The 19,015-nt window shown below is 39.7% G+C and overlaps 2 protein-coding genes across 6 annotated transcripts in view; one reads left to right on the top strand and one right to left on the bottom strand.

Moving 5' to 3' along the window:
- Window positions 1–4,771, top strand: part of LOC121870996 (major facilitator superfamily domain-containing protein 12-like) — an 82,615-nt gene extending 77,844 nt beyond the window's left edge. For all 5 annotated transcript variants that reach the window (XM_042373014.1, XM_042373011.1, XM_042373015.1 and 2 more), the window contains 2 exons: window positions 1,033–1,139; window positions 2,647–4,771. In XM_042373014.1, the coding sequence (XP_042228948.1) occupies window positions 1,033–1,139; window positions 2,647–3,044 (505 nt within the window). In that variant the 3' untranslated portion in view covers window positions 3,045–4,771. The remainder of the gene's footprint in view (window positions 1–1,032; window positions 1,140–2,646) is intronic.
- Window positions 4,772–6,237: 1,466 nt separating this feature from the next.
- LOC121870994 (fibrinogen C domain-containing protein 1-like) lies at window positions 6,238–12,169 on the bottom strand. The gene is made up of 5 exons (XM_042373010.1): window positions 11,268–12,169; window positions 9,880–10,032; window positions 9,473–9,578; window positions 7,553–7,674; window positions 6,238–7,130 (listed from the first exon to the last, which is right to left on the bottom strand). The coding sequence occupies exons 1-5, from the start codon at window positions 11,332–11,334 to the stop codon at window positions 6,955–6,957; spliced, it is 624 nt and encodes a 207-aa protein (XP_042228944.1). The 5' UTR covers window positions 11,335–12,169; the 3' UTR covers window positions 6,238–6,954.
- Window positions 12,170–19,015: the final 6,846 nt, after the last annotated feature.

Below are 19,015 nucleotides of genomic sequence, written 5' to 3'. Positions count from 1 at the left end.
CAAAAATATAATCCCGACCACTCGATATATATATTTTTTCGGAGTTAAACGTAAACACTTATAGTAGGTAGGTAGTTCCCAGCTGTCAAACAGGGAAGCACCGCCACCTGGGAAGATATTGGAAGCATCATATATTGTCTTTTTTATGGGGATTAGCCCACCCGGGCACTGGTCACTGACCCACAACGGGGCCTGGGGGCGAAAATGTAATAATAATAAAATTATAATCATAATTAGTTCAAAGTAAATATAATTTATAATAAGAAATAAAAGTTAAAATAAAATAATAATAACAATAATAATAATAACTGATGATAATAATAATAATTATAATATAATAAAATAATAATATTTATACTGTAATAATAATAAAGAACCAAAAAGAAATACAAAATGAAAAAATATCAAGAGTGAGAAATGATTTATGCATGTTTTGTTGTCAAGGAAACAATCGAGATCCTGCAATTGCGTGTAAATGAGGCAGAAAGTCAGATCAGCAACCTGGGACTTGGTCACAATTTTCATGATGCCATGCAGTAATAACACGACAAAAATCTTGGTTTATATTGCTGATATTACTGTATTTTGTTAAGCACTTCTTTACACGGATAAGTTTGATAAAAGGTGTAAAAAAAACAGACCATTGCCGATATTTTGACGAGATCTCACTTAATATCAGATGGGGGGCAGAAGTAAAGCCATGTAAACTTAGAGATGTATCGTTGTAACACGGTACGAACACATGGTTGGTTGTTGACTATCGGGTTGCAGACTACGGTGTAATTTTTCCTTTTGAATATGTTCATTTATCCATTTAATGTATTTTTTTTTTATTCAATGATTTCCATTTTAGAGGATGTCTGCTTTTATATTACAGTATGTAGTGGACGGAATGTGTATTTTTTGCGAATTTCCTCTGAAATACCTGTAATTACAAGCAACAGTAATGCATCGTTATAAAAAATAAATAAACTTTGGTATGAAATAAGGAAAAGTGTGTGAGTAACGTGTAACCTGGCGCTCTTCCTCCAGACAAGACTACTACCGGAGTGTCATCACCTTCGCCTGTGGCTCCGCCTGCTCGCTGGGCATCCTGGTCATCGTCACTCTCCTGAAAACCAAAGTCGGACAGAGGAGAGGTAAGTTCTTTCTTATTTTGTCGTGTTCGGTTTTTTCAGGTAAGTTATGTTTTCAACATTTAACTGATTACAAAATAACTGTTATGTTGGATGCTTTCTTTTTCAACGATTTGTTTAAATTCAGCTTCGAGGAAAACCCAGTGTCCTGATTTCTTGTGCATAATTTGTTGGGTGACTTATGCCACCTCCCCTCCCCTCCCCTTCCTCCCGACTCCTTAAGGATTTAATTCACTTAGCTTTGAGGTGAGTGCAGGAGGTCTTAAACATTCTTGTTAAAATTCGGAAATTTGATGGGAAATTGTATCTTACTGTAAAGTAAGATGGACAAACGTATGCCAAAAGTCAACCAGCAGCTTCTGTAATGGACTATTCACTCCCCCTGGTCACCTTGTACAATACTGTACATTCCTCGAAGGATAAACGCCAACTGTCCACTTCTATTATAACTGTATGAAGTCGTGGCCGGAAAGTTCTCAAAGGGTCTATCAGTATCCCTCTTCATGATCCAGTGTGTGTTACTTCTTCCTCCCCGTCAATTTCTGATCAAGGGTGGAATCATAATTCAACTTAAAGAATGGTCTTCGAGAGTGAGGTGCTTCCCAATTGAAGTACTGTACTGTCACCCCGTTTGGCGACTGGTGCCTGCAGACGCTATGGCACCTCAGTTAACCAGAGGGTTTAGAATGCCTGCAACTGCCTAGCTAAAACTATAGGCAGGGAAGGGGTGACATAATTGAAGTTTACAAACATCTCAGAGGACACTACTCAGTCGAGAGTCCATACCTGGAGCTGGCAGATGCTCGCACCACTAGAGGTCACAGATCATGGTTGAAGAAGTCACCCAGAAAAATGTGAGTGCAAATTTTTTGGGGTGGAAATTGTAAACTCATTGAATACTCTTCCAGAGAGTGTTGTGAATGCACCGAATGAGAGCTCTTTCAAGACCAGACTTGACAACACTGGAGCAGGCTCAGATACATTCAGGAGCCAGTGCATGCCCAGTACTTACCAACAGTGCATAACAGAGACGTGACCGACCGCCCAAGCGGCTAACGAGCCGATCTGTGGCGAAGCGGATCAAATTAAAATAAATATAAATAATACTTAATGATAAAGTTTTACACCTTTATGCACAAACGTTATCACACAGGAACTTGTATGAGGAACTATACTAGGGTAGACAGACATTATGGATGTCCTGTACCTAAAAGATTATAATTATTGCTACTCTGTTGGAGGGAAGTAATTATTCATATATATATTCTGATAAAGTTAATCGATGCACCATAGTACTTAAATACAATAGTTAGCAATAGAATATGAAACTCCTCTTCCACCAAAAGAAATACAGAACCTTGTTAGTGTCTGTAATTTAAGCAAGTAATTGTATTGAAAAACCTGTAATTTTAAGTGAATATCATGTAATTTGTGATGGTAAGATATATACAGTATAACTGACAAAAAGGAAATGTTTCTGGTTGTGACTTTAATATGTTTGTTGATACAGGAGAATCACCAGTGCTGGAGATTCTGGAGGACAGTCTTGACTCCAGGAGCACTCAAGAGGGCATTGACAACCCTGTCATCTCCGTCATCTCGGAGGACAATTTATCCTCTAATAATTTCAAACCTGACATCTACCAACTACGGGCTACTGACACCCCCAGTATGTGTCAGTGTGATATCCCCGCCATGTGCACCCACAGACAAACCAAGTCGCCCACTTCAGACAACACACCCAACGGTGACCTCGACCAATTACCAGCGGACAAACTTAACGCATTTACGAATCATGTCGAAGAACAAAAGCAAAGTGTTTGTCAGCTCCGGGCTGAAGACACCCCAAGCATGTGCAAGTTAGGCCTTAGTGACGTCCCAAAAATGTGTAACGGGGGAACTGGGTAGTAAAGTCAATCCCATGCAAGAGTAATACTGACAAACTGATCCTTACCCTGTGCCGTGGTGTCATCCAGTACCTGATTAACACTAATTGGGTGGACGCAAGTTTGTCAAAAACTGCATTAGTGTATGGTTGATATTAAACTATATTAAACGTTGCTAGATCAAATATACTGTACAGACACTTATTACGTGAGATAGTTTTGTATTTATTTACAGTGTGATTTGGACCAAAGTATTAGCGTAGGCTAGAGTGTAGCCTTGTACCCGTGATACCCACAAGCAGTATGTGTGGAGTGCTCCTCCCTGCCGGGAAGTGTCTCATAAGAACCAGTGTCTGAGCATTGTAATGAGGGTTCTTCCTCCTACGGTACGGGACATACTGTAGTTCCCCTATGTTTGGGTTCGCTCGATAACTCGTCACTTTAGTGAGTGTGTGTGTGTGTGTGTGTGTGGCAGCAAAGCTTCAGAGTGAACGATAAAGACTCTAATTGTGATTTTGAAAGGGGCATCAGTATTCTATAAGTTCTTATACTGTATAGTATAGTGAAACACCAAATTGAAACATATGAGACAGTGAATCATACCATCATTACGTTGCTCCTATAGTTCATAAGGAACTTTGTCTCTTTCTCTAATAAACTTTGTTTCGTTATACTTATTAGCTTTGATGTTCACTATGAATTTTTATCACATTCACTGAATTTGGTAATAACATTCATTAGATTCGTGTGGATTAAAAAACATTTTGCTCGCTCTAGCACTGTTCATCTTTTTTTAATAAATAACTGAGGTGTTTCACTGAAGACATGTTTACGTTACTAATTATAGGTTTTGAACCTATCAAAGGGGCAGCAAGCTCAGATTTCTTCTGCCTTTTGTTGTAGGTGACCTTAGTTCTCTAACACTCAGGGGTCAACACCTACACCTGTGATAAGTCCGTCTCTCCTCAGGTGTGTCATTAACTACTGTCATCATTTATAGTACCATAGCTTAGTGGTAAGCGATAAGCATTGCCTTTTATGGGTTATTCCATTGTAAACAGGACATTTTATAATTTTAAGGACTGAAATATGTTTATTCCATGATCCTGTTACTGTTGTATAATGATCATGACTGTGACAAAGTTAACATATTCTATTATCTTGAAAAAAATTTCGGAGTATAAAACTCCCTGTAATCTACCAAAATCACCGAACGGCAAATCTGGGAGGATGAGGCTCTGTTTATATCAAAACTAAGAGGAACCTCAGTTGATCTGCCTCTCGTAGACCGTAGTTGGTGTGTGTGATACAGGCATAATTATCAGTGTCAGTTGGTCATGGTTCAGGCCCAGGACCCGGCTCCTCTGTAGTGTGGAATACTGTATTGCTAGTTCTTCCCATCATCATCAACATCACTGTGATCTACATCTTAGCTGCATTAATCAATCCTAAAAATGCCTTTCATGATTCACTCATTTAAACCCATCGAGAGAATTATTCCCTCACACTGTGACCTTCTGATGGCAAGGGCTGCTCTATCCCTTGGTCATGTATGTTTTCTTCACTCTCGCAGCAATAGCACAGTTCTTGATTACCCTTGTTATGTCCTGAGAGATTTTGTGTCTGCTTTACTCATCCATATTTTTGTCTGCATCCGCCACACTTATGTGATGAAAGATGAGCAACAATAACTGATGGACTCTCATCACAGGTCATGCATACAGCGAACAGGAATACAGTAGATGTGAATGATGTATTTTATTTTGCCCTTGACCTTTGCATGCCATCTCGCCAATGTCATGAAAGGGGTGTGTTGCATGACACGCTAGACCCAGTGTTCCACTGTTCAGAAACTTTAGTGGTTTTTTTAAATTCATCTTTATACAATATGAAATTATATTTCAGATTATCATGCAAATATCGATATAGCATATGTATTCATGTAATTGATGTGTACATGTGATTTCTGTATGTGATATCCCCGTTAGCCAGAACAGTTGGTGCCGAGCACTTACAGGAGTAAGAGATTTCCGGGTAACGAGACAACTCTCTCAAACCCGGAAAAAAAATCCCCCATCCCCGGAATTTTATGGGTATGAGAAAAATTTTCCCTGAATTTTCCGGAAAATGTACCCCTCGGAAAGCATTCCCAAAGCCGTAATTTTCCGGAAAATTCCAGCTTTGGGAACGATTTTCCGAGAAAATTTAAATTATGGCTAATGGAGAGTTCCGGGTTTGAGGGATTCTGGCCAATGGAGATATTACTTCTGAATGTGTATTATATATATATATATATATATATATATATATATATATATATATATATATATATATATATATATATATATATATTTTGTGTGTGTTGTTTTGTTTTTGTTTACTACATTATATGTTTAAGAAAATATACATTTTCTTTATACCTGTATATAAATAAATATATATTTTTATCCTTAGTAAATTTCTATACAAACAAGTATATTATTTCATCTTTAAAACCCTTACAATAACGTGTATAGATCAGGGTGATGTGGAGCCCAGAGAAGGGTGTTCTAGAGCCTCAGGCCAGGGTGTTGTAGAGCCCAGAGCAGGGTGTTGTAGAGCCCAGAGAAGGGTGTTGTAGAGCCTCAGGCCAGGGTGTTGTAGAGCCCAGAGCAGGGTATTGTAGAGCCCAGAGCAGGGTGTTGTAGAGCCCAGAGCAGGGTGTTGTAGAGCCCAGAGCAGGGTGTTGTAGAGCCCAGAGCAGGGTATTGTAGAGCCCAGAGCAGGGGTGTTGTAGAGCCTCAGGCCAGGGTGTTTTAGAGCCTAAGGCCAGGGTGTTGTAGAGTCTAAGGCCAGGGTGTTGTGGAGCCCAAGACCAGGGTGTTGTACAATCTAAGGCCAGGGTGTTGTGGAGCCCAGAGAAGGGTGTTGTAGAGCCTAAGGCCAGGGTGTTGTAGAGCCTAAGGCCAGGATGTTGTAGAGCCCAGAGAAGGGTGTTGTAGAGCCTAAGGCCAGGATGTTGTAGAGCCCAGAGAAGGGTGTTGTAGAGCCTAAGGCCAGGGTGTTGTGGAGCCTTAAATCAGGGTGTTGTGCTTCATACAAGGGTTTTAGAACGGCTTTGAATCGGCGAAGCAGCTTGACGAACACACACAGACTGTCCAGAAACACACCCAAAAATCTTTTCTCAGAATCTGGCAGAAAGGAGACCGATAAGAGGCGGAAAATGACACAGAGTGGAAAGCTATACTGTATTCAGATTATACATTATAATAAACAGAAGCTTGTAATTCCTCTTAATTTTTTGGTGAATCCCACGTGCCATGTGTCAGGGTGGAAATCCGTTGTCAGGATATGAATGTGGAAATATCCTGCCAGTGCTCAGGATATGTGGATCTTGTTTGCATTCCTGATTACCCCGTGAGAATCTTTGATGGTGTGATGTACTAATACGTAGTCTCAAGCGACGTGTGATGTGCTTACATTAAGTCATCATACGGGGCCTGAGGTTATCACACGGTTTCAGATTTACCCCTCAAGGAAGCTAGTTTTATTGGGGACCTCTTTACATCCTGTGCAGGGTGAAGCGCAAAAACGTTTACAGCGCCCACCAGGGAAGCATGCAGAGTTAATGCTTGCCTTCGTCACCACACGGTGTTATTGGGTCATTACATGAGGTCAAAAGGTTTTCATATGAAGTTATAGGCCATCACATTACATCAAACCGATGAAAAGATCAACACATGGGTTATAAGGTCATCAAACCGGTGAAAAGATCATCACATGGGTCATAAGGTCAACACATGGGTTATAAGGTCGCCACATGGGTCATAAGGTCATTGTATGGGTTTAAAGATCATAAGGTCATCAGATGTGTTATAAGGTCATTACATGGGTTTAAAGGTCATAAGGTTATCACACAGAAGTCAGGGGTCATCAGACAGTATGACGGCGGGTCATGAGGAGGAACGTGTGGAGGGAGTACCCAGCACCACGCCAGGGTCGCCACTCCACACCCCTGTGCCCTGGTAGTGGCCGGGAGTGTGGTAGTGACCCGTGGGAAGAGCCAAGTAGCAGTCCGGGGCGTCCATGAACCACCAGCCCACACCTAGCTCGTTGCTACAATTGTTTCCTGAAGCAAAGAAAGAAAGTAACCATCACATCCGCTGGGGCATCGACCCTGAGCCATCAACACAACAAAGTTATTAGCAAGGCCTGAAATATACTAAATCTGGTCATACATAAAAGCTTGTGTGCATAATCGTGATGAATAAGCTTAGATAGTTACAGTGGATGTAAAGATTACACACTCCAGCTTATTTCGCTAGATGATTAGGTATCCCAGTCTAACCTAACCTAACTTAACTTAAATCCCCAAGGGAGTACAGTATTAAGTGTTTAATCAGGTAAAATAAATTGGGGTGTGTAATCTTCACGTGATCCGATGTAAAATAAGGCTAGTTAAAGTGTTTACTGATAATAATTCCTTCGACTAGAGTAAACGGGTTATCTGTGAAGGTAAGATCAGTCTACTTCATAGAGGACTTGGCTTACCTGAGAGATGCAAGGGCGAGGAGAATGGCGCCCCGGAGTGTGGAGTGAGGGCGTCTCCGGCTGTGCTGGAGGGGTCGTAACCCTCTACCTGAAGCCGGTACTGGTCCTCTGGTCCCCCAACGCTGCAGGTGTAGTAGTTATTAGGTTTGTTTCTGTGTTTGTCTTACAAGTGAGACACCCAAAACATATTCAGTAGTCTACCATGGTTCAGGGAGATTGAAATGTTGACTCAATTTCTGACTGACATGTATTTTACCCCAGAGCTCCCTTGTAGTACGTTGACTGTACTGTATTATCGTGGACAAAAGTTCGCTCCTTCCCAAACTGAAGCAGTATCGACCCGCGCACACCAGCACCAGATAACAATCAGGGTAAGTCAGTTCTGAGACTCATTCCCGTGTCTCAGTTTCACTACAGGAAGCGAACTTTTGTCCACGATAGTATGCTGGCTGACCAGAGTGCAAGTCTTACGAACACAATCGCAGTAACGATTACAATTGCACTGTTGAAGCAGCTCAGCCGCCCCCCCCCCTCCACACACACACAAAGTTTTCATAGAATGTCATCATAAACTATAAAATACCTCACTTGCATTAACCCACCTAAAAGCATTCAGTTTTTTGCATAATTAACTTTTTTCATTACATTCACTGGATTGCACACACACACACACACACACACACACACACACATGCAATATTGTTGTGAAATTCATTATATTCTTAGAGTTGATTCAGGACGTGGGAGTGTTGGTGGGAGGCACAGGAAGTTGATATCTAGCTGACCTTCCTCCACCACCCCCCTCCCCACCAGGGTAAACGGTACTCCTCTCAACCATCAACCATCCTTCATATACATTGTGTGTGTGTGTTAGTTACAAGACCTCACTTGGATTACGCAGGTTAAAGCATAATTTTGCACTTCCTCCAGAGACGTGGAGTGAAGGGCAATCTGACCGAGGTGTATAAATGGAAGTCAGGACTAAACAAAGGTGACATTACAAAGGTACTCAAACTATCCAACCAGGAGCGAACTCGTAACAATGATTTTAAATTAGACAAATTTAGATTTAGGCGTTAAATAGGTAAACACTGGTTTGGAAATAGAGTAGTGAATGAGTGGAACAAGTTACCAAACATCATCATTAACTCGAATACGGTGGATAGCTTCAAATATAGGTTGGGCGGATATATGAGCGATAGGGGTTGGGTGTAAATGGGACTGCCCAGTATGGGCTTATAGGCCTGCTGAAGTTTCCTCCATTCTTATGTTCGTGTGTGTGTGTGTGTGTGAGGGAATAATAAAATAGTTCTCACTTGTTCACGAGTTATATTGGATTACCTAAATATTAGACAATATAGCTTATTTCACTTGAAGATTAGTCAACCTAACCCTGGGGGGTAGTTTGGTTTGGTTTGGTCTGTTAGGCGTTTCAAATTTTCTTTTATTTGTGGTGTTGAAGTTGTGGATAAGTTTTCTTGAATGTGGAACTGTTTTAAGGCTTCGTTGAAGAAATCTCAACACTGCATCTTCTTCATTCACTCTACGACAGCTTACCTCAGGCTGTGATTGTACACTAACCTGCCCCTTTGATGTAATGCTTACCAATCCTCCCAGACATGAATTTCTCTCGATCCACCCCATTCTCTGCCTTCACTTGGCCTTCTTGCTCCCTGTTTTGCCCATTAAGATTACTACCATTATTTCTCACCCCTATATGTATAGCCAGAACTAACACAATGATGGACAAATTAGTGACTTAAATGAACCAATATTTCACTTAATTTATTGTTTTACTCCTTACTTGCAAAAAAAAAAAAAATGCCAGAGGAGGAGCTCAAGAGGTGTGAAATAGCGTGGTGGTGAACACTTACTTACCACACCAGCTGTTGTGCATGCCACTCGGAAGGGTTACGGTACCTGAAATTGCTGTAGGTGGCGTTAGCGGATTGCTGTAAGTGATCGACCAAATGAACCCGAAGTGTGTTGGGGGCGTGACGGGTGAGGGCGTGCATCACCTCCACCCCTGCCGTCAGGGAAGGCAGGTAGTCAGTTTATTATACAGTACTGTTCATATAAATTTCGTATGCTAAAAAATATGTAAGTCTGAGAACATGTATGAAACCATGCAAAAGTTACCTGTATACCTCTTTCAACTCAGGTATTGTAATACATCTCGAAATAATTAAACTTTTTTCTGTTAAAAGTTTAAATGATTTTTCTCATTCAGGTTTTATGGTTAATGTGTCTCAAATTAGTGACCTAAACCTTACTGTATCCGTATTAACACTTCCACTTTGGATTACTCTTGCATAATTCTGGCTTACCAATCCAGTGGTTAGCGGCAGGGTCGCCGAAACCGCGGGTGTAGTGAAAGGCGGGTCGGGTGAAGTTGACTTGGTGGGCCACCCGCCGCCCACCCACCACCGTCCAACCACCGCCCGCACTGCTCTGCTCACACCACACCTCCACGCCTACACCTGTTGAGGGAAACTATACTAGTATATCACTTTCTGGATCATAAAACTTAGTACTCTTTCTACCTGGAGACACGAGAACACTGTTATCTGCCTTGCGTACTGTATCATCGTGACCAACCAGCCACAGTGTGAGTCCGAATTACCTCCATTCTCAGAGTTTTACACACTTCTAATATTTACCCCTGCCAACTTATTGATAACTTCATAATAGTTGTATGCTTTTACACACACTTCTGAGTATTGATCCTGTGACGGAGATCCATTTGAGTTTTCTTTGTTCACTCTTGAAGTGTCCTTAGTGTAATATGATCTGCTTACCAACACTTGTACCGTGCATACATCTTAAATGCTTCTTAAAATATCCATTCGCCGTAAATCAGTCATTGGGTGAATCAGTTCACGTCTTACTATTTCACGCATAGGAAAAAATTTACATACTCTTTGTCAATACTGAAAACTGCAAAGGAATTTATATTAATTTATTTTTAAATAGTATATATATATATATATATATATATATATATATATATATATATATATATATATATATATATATATATATATATATGTTTTACCTAAGGAAAGAAAACACGAAGTTCCCAAGTGCTTTCGTGTAATTCACATCTTCAGGGGTGAGTACAGACTCAGTCTGTACTCACCCTGAATAATAATTACAACATGAAACTCGTGTTCCTTTCTGATTATCACACCTACATTTACTTGCATATATATATATATATATATATATATATATATATATATATATATATATATATATATATATATATATATATATATATATATATATATATATTTCATGTAGATCACAATGAAAATGTGGATAAGATATATCTTGATAAAATCACACGAGAAAAGGGAAACAACGGGCACCTTAGCTTTCGTCTTTATTAAGACATCTTCAGAGGCAACTGAAGATGTCTTGAAGCTAATGTGAATAAAGACGAAAGCTAAGGTGCTCTGTTGTTTCCCCTCGTGTATATATATATATATATATATATATATATATATATATATATATATATATATATATATATATATATATATATATATATATATATATATATATATATATGAGTAATCTTTTACTTTCTTAATATATCTAAAGTTCATCAATATAGTTGCGCTATAACACCTAAACTTAATTTCCAGCCGTAAAACTGGTATCACCTAATCAAACACCTAATCGTGTCCCACAACATGGTGTAAAACTTTACCTGCTGGGTAGATTTTATATACACCGTCCTGAGTGTGACCATCAGTTAATAGGTCGAGGCAGTCCATGGGAATTTTTGTCACATCCTTAGTGGTATGGTGAGACGTGGGTAGAGTCGTTTGGGTGTCCCACACACAGGCGTATTGCCGAAGTACAAACGGGGTGCTGTCATCTCGCACGTGACCACTCTCAACATTAATGTAGTCCAAGAAAGCATCAAGACCAACTTCTTGGACAAGCGGGACTACCAGTGGGTCTGAGTTGGAGATGGTCTCAGCATAGTCATGTGGGGATCCTTGGCATCCAATCCAAGGTGTGACGCCTGCTTCTGTCGCTGTCGGCAAACTCCGAGTTGTACAGCGTGGCTTTCAGGTATTCGTCATGACTGAATATTACAGCTGAGTCTAGGTCTTCCGTCCAAGTCCCCAATGACGTTAACACTTTACTCAACTGGTCGCCGAGGTCTTGAATCTTAAGCGTTGAATAAGTCACAACCTTATTCAGCTTCTCTAACATATCGGCCACTTTCTCCGACAACTCCCTCCTCAGTGACTCTGATGCAGTATCTTGGGACTCGGTGATCTCTGACATAAATTCTACAAACTTTGAGGACATATCCATTTCAAGGCTCGTGATTTTATCCCTCAAATTTGCTTGGAAATCATAGGCAACTTTGTTCAACTCGTTTCTAAAAATCATCCGAGCTTCCGTTTCGCTGACCATAGACGTTTTGGTTGCTCTTCGCTAATCAAACTTGAGAACTAACAAGCACAGCATCACAGGTATAACACACATCGTATCTTTCCTCTCTATGGTAACCTTTCAAAAACTAGGATCGTTACTAGCGGGATGAGCGACTGACTGATGACAGACAGGAGTGACGCGCTACTCCCAGTACAGTTGCGCTGAGAGGGTTGTCTAGCACCCAGGGCGCACTGCCCTTTAATTTTAATTAAGTTTTGATTAATTCATCATTTCACCACTTATCGGCTTACTAAACCCTTCTGGAAGTTGTTCTGTTCTTTGTTTTTTGTTATGAAATTAATTGTCAAGCGTTAGTACAAGAGGAAACCGCAGTACCCGGGGGTAACCTGTGATGTTTGGTAGGGTTTCACTGGGTAACAGACTCGAACCCAGGATAGAATTGGCGAGAGATACGTGCATTACCACTTTACGAACAACACCCCTTGTGACTAGTGACCTTTGAGTCTTTCATAGCACTCAATATCATAGGTTGCACAGTCCATGATGATTATTTCTATCCCCATAACAGTATAGATTTTTCTTGTCAGTCTATTGATATGTCCCAATGCAGTATCATCCTTGTTATCTATGATCTGTCACGTCTACCACACTGCACCCTTAAACATTATGCTTTGATAGACGACAATAAGTTAAAAAATATAGGAATTTGTGCAATAGTCTCTTAAGATCACTTGAAAAACATTCTAATTTCTCCACAACTTGTGCAAAGAAAACCCTTGTATGTACTGATCTTCCTTCACTTCTCTTATCTTTTCGCCACTTGGGGCTCTATAGCCAATCAGGCGATCGGTCAATGTTGGAAAGTTCTGGGCATGCTCGGGCTCCTGAAATCCTGCTGAATGCATTCAACGACAAATGAGGACAATGTTGCTGCTGTAATGCAATCATTCATATAATCGCGTCGAGAATATGTATAGGTCAATAAATTTTGGTTGGGAGATAGATACATGGATAGTTCAATACATTTTGGTTCACTGAGCGGTTAGATGGATAAGTAAATTTGGGTTGATAAGTGAAGATCTTGCACACATTACCTAATTTAGTTATATTATGGTAAGTATTTTGTGGTAAATATTATTATAGTGGAATATTTGGGGTTAATGTAAACAGTACAACAACCTCTACATAACTCAGAAGCCTTATTTAGGTAAACCAATACAAATACATTTGTCTTGGTATATAATTGTAATATTTCTTCCTAGGTGTTAATGGTCATCTTTTACGAATGATGTTTCAAACGGAGCTGCCAAGGGGAGGTGATTTAGTGAGCGAGTCAGTGAAGATTCAGCAAATGTGCAGGAGGACGGTGTACTGTAGGTAGCTGCAGTCACGCCCGCTCACGACGAATGTAGGACCCTCCCCAGGATAAAAACCCCTAGGACAAAGCCCCCTTGGTCAAAACCCCACTTGGACAAAAAAAAAATGGACAAAACCCCTTTGGACAAAAACCCCTCAAGAAAATTGCAAAGTAGGACAAAACCCCATTTTTATTATTTATAGTTTATGAACACTTCTGTGACATGTAAAATATTGCATTTATTATATAATAAGACTAACCTAACCTAGCCTCCTCTAAATAAGGACTTTTGTCCACTTTGCACTTTATTTGAGGTGGTTTTGTCCAAGGGTTTTTTGTCCTTGGGGGTATTGTCCTGGGGGGGGGGTTTGTCCGGACCCCGCTCACGACACGTGACTCCTGCCAGGCTGGAGAGGCACCCCAAGGGACCCTACCAGGGGCAGCGTCCTCAATGGCACCAGAGGCACTACCAGAGCGGAACCCCAGAGGTCCTACCTGGGGCAGCGCCCCCAGGAGTCCTACAGGGGCCCAACCAGGGCGGCGGCCCCAGGGGCCCTAAGGCGGCACCCCTAGAGGCCCTACCATTGCGCAGCGCCCCCAGGGACCCTACCATTGCGCAGCGCCCCCAGGGGCCCTAATAGAGTAAACGTTCCCCAGGGGGCTTACCAGGGACGACGACCCCAGAGCCCCTAACATTCCACGGCGTCCTCAGGGGCCCTACCAGGAGTGTCACCAGGGGCCCTACTAGAGGCGGCACCCTCAGGAACCCTACCAGGGGCCCTACTAGAGGTGCCTTCAGTGGCCCAACCAGGAGCGCCGCCCCCAGGGGCCATACCAGGGGCAGCACCCTACTAGAGGTCCTACCAAAGGCACCGTCCCCTAGACCCCTACCAGGGGCGATACCCCAGGGGCACATCAGGGGCCGCGCCCCCTGAGGCCCTACCATTGCACAGTTCCCCAGGCCCTACCAGAGGAGGCGCCCACAGAGGCCATACCATTGCGCTGCACCCCCAGGAGCCTTACTGGCCTTACGAGGGGCGGGACCCCAGGGGCGGCACAACAGGATCCCTGCTAGGGGCGGCGCCCCTAGGGACTCTACCATGGGTGGCAATGCTCAGAGGCCCACCAAGAGACTGTGCGCCCAGGGGCTTTCCTACCAGGGTCGCAATTCCTAGGCCCCTACCATGGGCGGGGCCCCAGGGTCCTACCAGAGGCGATGCCCCCGTGGCTGAAGAGGCACTACCGGGGACGGCGCCCCTAGAGGCCCTACCAAAGGCAGTGACCCCAGAGGCCCAACCAACAGTGTGACCCCTAGGGGCTCTACCTGGGATCTAGGCCGCAAGAGGCAGAACCCCAGGGCCCATACCTGGAGCGGCACCCCACAACCCTACTAAGGGTGGACCCCCAGGGCTCTACCAAGGGCGTCGGAAAGTATCACAGAAATGGAAATATCTACTTTCTGGGAAAGTTGTATTCACTTATCATAGAAAACGGGAAAATTTGTATCATAGAAAATGGGAAATATCTACTTCCGAAGTTGGTTATCTACTTTCCCAAAAGTAGATAGATTTCTACTTTTCGAAAAGTAGATTATCGACTTTTCGGGAAGTAGATTGAATTTTGGGAAATATTACCTAATTTTGCGAAGTAGATTATCATAGAAAACGGAAATTTGTATCATAAAAATGGGAAATATCTACTTCCGAAAGTTGGTTATCTACTTTCCGAAAGTAGAGATAGATTTTCTACTTTTCGAAGTAGATTATCGACTTTTGGGGAAGTAGATTTTCAATTTTTGGGGCAAATATTACCTAATTTTGGCGAAGTAGATTATCATAGAAACGGGAAATTTGTATCATAAAAATGGAAATATCTACTTTCCGGGAAGTTGGTTATCTACTTTCCGAAAAGTAGATAGATTTTCTACTTTTCAAAAGTAGATTATCGACTTTGGGGAAGTAGATTTCTCGAATTTGGAAAATATTACCTAATTTTTGCGAAGTAGATTATCATAGAAAACGGGAAATTTGTATCATAAAAATGGGAAATATCTACTTTCCGGGAAAGTTGGTTATCTACTTGAAAAGTAGATAGATTTTCACTCGGGAAAGTAGATTATCGACTTTTGGGGAAGTAGATTTTCGAATTTTAAAATATTACCTAATTTTTGGCGAGATTATCATAGAAACGAAATTTGTATCATAAATGGGAAATATCTACTTTCGGGAGTTGATGTCTACTTCTGAAAAGTAGATAGATTTTCTACTTTTCGAAAGTAGATTATCGACTTTTGGGGAAGTAGATTTTCGAATTTTGGGGAAATATTACCTAATTTTGCGAAGTAGATTATCATAGAAAACGGGAAATTTGTATCATAAAAATGGAAATATCTACTTTCCGGAAAGTTATATTCACTTTCCCGAAAAGTAGATAGATTTTCTACTTTTCGGGAAAGTAGATTATCGACTTTTGGGGAAGTAGATTAATTTTAAAGAAATATTACCTAATTTTGCAAGTAGATTATCATAGAAAACGAAATTTGTATCATAAAAATGGGAATGTTCACTTCTGGAAAGTTGGTTATCTACTTCGGGAGGTATTGAATTTTGAAGACATCTAATTTTATGGAAGTAGATTATCATAGAAAGTAAATTTGTATCATAAAAAATGGGAAATTCATTTCTCCGGGAAAGTTGGTTATCTACTTCCGAAAAGTGATAGATTTTTCACTTTTCGGGAAAGTAGATTATCGACTTTGGGGAAGTAGATTGGAATTTTTGGGGAAATATTACCTAATTTTGCGAAGTAGATTATCAGAACGGGAAATTTGTATCATAAAAATGGGAAATATCTACTTTCCGGGAAAGTTGGTTATCATTTCCGAAAGTCAGATAGATTTTCTACTTTTCGGGGATTATCGACTTTTCGGGAGAGGTAGATTTTCGAATTTTGGAGAAATATTACCTAATTTTGGAAGTAGGATTATCATAGAACACGGGAAATTTGTATCATAAAAATGGGAAATATCTACTTTCCGGAAAGTTGAGTTATTTTCCCTAGTAAGTAGATAGATTTTCATTTTTCGGGAAAGTAGATTATCGACTTTTCGGGCAGGTAGATTTCGAATTTTGGGGAAATATTACCTAATTTTGCGAAGTAGATTATCATAGAAAACGGGAAATTTGTATCATAAAAATGGAAATATCTACTTCCGGAAAGTTGGTTATTCATTTCCGAAAAGTAGATAGATTTTCTACTTTTCGGGAAAGTAGATTATCGACTTTTGGGAAGTAGATTGAATTTTGAAGGAAATTACCTACTTGTGAAGCAGATTATCATAGAAAAGCGAAATTTACAAAAAGGGAAATATCTACTTCGAAAGTTGTTATCTACTCCTGAAAAGTAGATAGATTTTCTACTTTTCGAAAAAGTAGATTATCGACTTCGGGGAAGTAGATTTTCGAATTTTAAATATTACCTAATTTTATGAAGTAGATTATCATAGAAAGCGGAAATTTGTATCATAAAAAATGGGAAATATCTACTTTCCGGGAAGTTGGTTATCTACTTCCGAAAAGTAGATAGATTTTCACTTTTCGGAAAGTAGATTATCGACTTTCGGGGAAGTAGATTTTCGAATTTTGGGGAAATATTACCTAATTTTGCGAAGTAGATGTGCAGAAAACGGAAATTTGTATCATAAAAATGGAAATATCTACTTCCGAAAGTATATTTACTTTCCCGAAAAGTAGATAGATTTTCTACTTTTCGGGAAAGTAGATTATCGACTTTTCGGGGAGGTAGATTTTCGAATTTTGGAGGTATTACCTAATTTTGCGACGCCGAAAATAGATTATCCTATAGAAAAACGGGAAATTTGGTATCATAAAAATGGGAAATATCTACTTCTTCCGCGAAAGTTAGTTAGATAAAAACAACTTTCCCAAGAAAATAGATTATCACAGAGAACGGGAAATTTGTATCATAAAAATGGGAAATATCTACTTCCGGAAAGTTGGTTATTCATTTTCCCAAAAAGTAGATAGATTTTTCTACTTTTCGGGAAAAGTAGATTATCGATTTTTCGGGGAATAGATTTTTGAATTTGGGGAAATATTACCCAATTCTGGGAAGTATATTTATCATAGAAAACGGAAATTTTTATCACAAAAATGGGAAATATCTACTTTCCGGGAAAAGTTATTATTCATTTTCCCGAAAAGTAGATAGATTTTTCACTTCGGGAAAAAGTAGATTATCGATTTTTGGGGAATAGATTTCGAATTTTTTTGGGAAATATTGCCTAATTTGCGAAGAGATTATCATAGAAACGGGAAATTTGTATCACAAAATGGAAAATATCTACTATCCGGGAAAGTTATTAGATAACCAAATTCTTCCGAAAATAGATTATCATAGAAAACGGGAAATTTGTATCACAAAAATGGGAAATATCTACTTTCCGGGAAAGTTGAAATAGATAAACCAAATTTGCCGAAAATAGATTATCATAGAAAAACGGGAAATTTGTATCATAAAAAATGGGAAATATCTACTTTCCGCGAAAGTTGAGTTAGATAAACAACTTTCCCGGAAAATAGATTACTGGCAGAAAACGGAAATTGTATCATAAAAATGGGAAATATCTACTCTTCCGGGAAAGTTGAAAGGATAACCAAATTTGCCGGAAAATAGATTATCATAGAAAACGGAAATTTGTATAAAAAATGGGAAATATCTACTTTCCGGCGAAAGTTGAGTTAGATAAACAACTTTCTCGGAAAAATAGATATCACAGAAAAAACGGGAAATTTGTATCATAAAAAATGGGAAACATCTACTTTCCGAAAGTTGAGTTAGATAAACCAAATTTGCTCGAAAAGAGATTATCACAGAAACGGGAATGGTATCACAAAATGGGGAAATATCTACTCTTCCGCGAAAGTTGAGTTAGATAAACAACTTTCCCGAAAATAGATTATCAGCAGAAAACGGGAAATTTGTATCATAAAATGGGAAATATCTACTTTCCGGGAAAGTTGGTTATTTACTTTCCGAAAAAGTAGATAGATTTTCTACTTTTCGGGAAAGTAGATTATCGATTTTTCAGAATAGATTGAATTTTGGGGGAAATATTACCTAATTTTGCGAAGAGATTATCATAGAAAAACGGAAAATTTGCATCACAAAAAAATGGGAAATATCTACTTTCCAAAAGTTGAGCAGATAACCAAATTTTCCGAAAATAGATTATCATAGAAACGGAAATTTGTATCATAAAAATGTAAATATCTACATTCCGGGAAAGTTGATGTTAGATAACCAAATTTGCCGAAAATAGATTATCATAGAAAACGGGAAATTTGGTATCATAAAATGGAAATATCTACTTTCCCGCGAAAGTTGAGTTAGATAAAACAAAACTTTCCCGGAAAACAGATTATCATAGAAACGGGAAATTTGTATCATAAAAAATGGAATATCTACTTTCCGAAAGTTATTAGATAAACCAAATTTATTGAAAATAGATTATCATAGAAAAACGGGAAAATTTGTATCATAAAAAATGGAAACATTCATTTCCATGAAAGTTGAGTTAGTTAAACAACTTTCTGAAAATAGATTATCATAGAATGGGAAATTTGTACCACAAAATGGAAATATCTACTTTCCGGGAAAGTTGGAGT

Source organism: Homarus americanus, unplaced genomic scaffold (assembly GCF_018991925.1).
Source record: "Homarus americanus isolate GMGI-L3 unplaced genomic scaffold, GMGI_Hamer_2.0 scaffold52512, whole genome shotgun sequence".
Taxonomy (NCBI): Eukaryota; Metazoa; Arthropoda; class Malacostraca; order Decapoda; family Nephropidae; genus Homarus; species Homarus americanus.
The sequence above is the reverse complement of the archived record's forward strand: the minus strand, read 5'-3'. Positions and strand labels throughout refer to the sequence as shown.

Coding starts and splice junctions, on each gene's coding strand:
- LOC121870994 (XM_042373010.1), bottom strand. CDS start 11,334: ATGGACTGCCTCGACCTATTAACTGATGGTCACACTCAGGACGGTGTA. Junction 9,579..9,879: donor TGCCGCTAACCACTGGATTG/GTAAGCCAGAAT, acceptor CCCTGACGGCAG/GGGTGGAGGTGATGCACGCC. Junction 7,675..9,472: donor GCCACCTACAGCAATTTCAG/GTACCGTAACCC, acceptor CTACACCTGCAG/CGTTGGGGGACCAGAGGACC.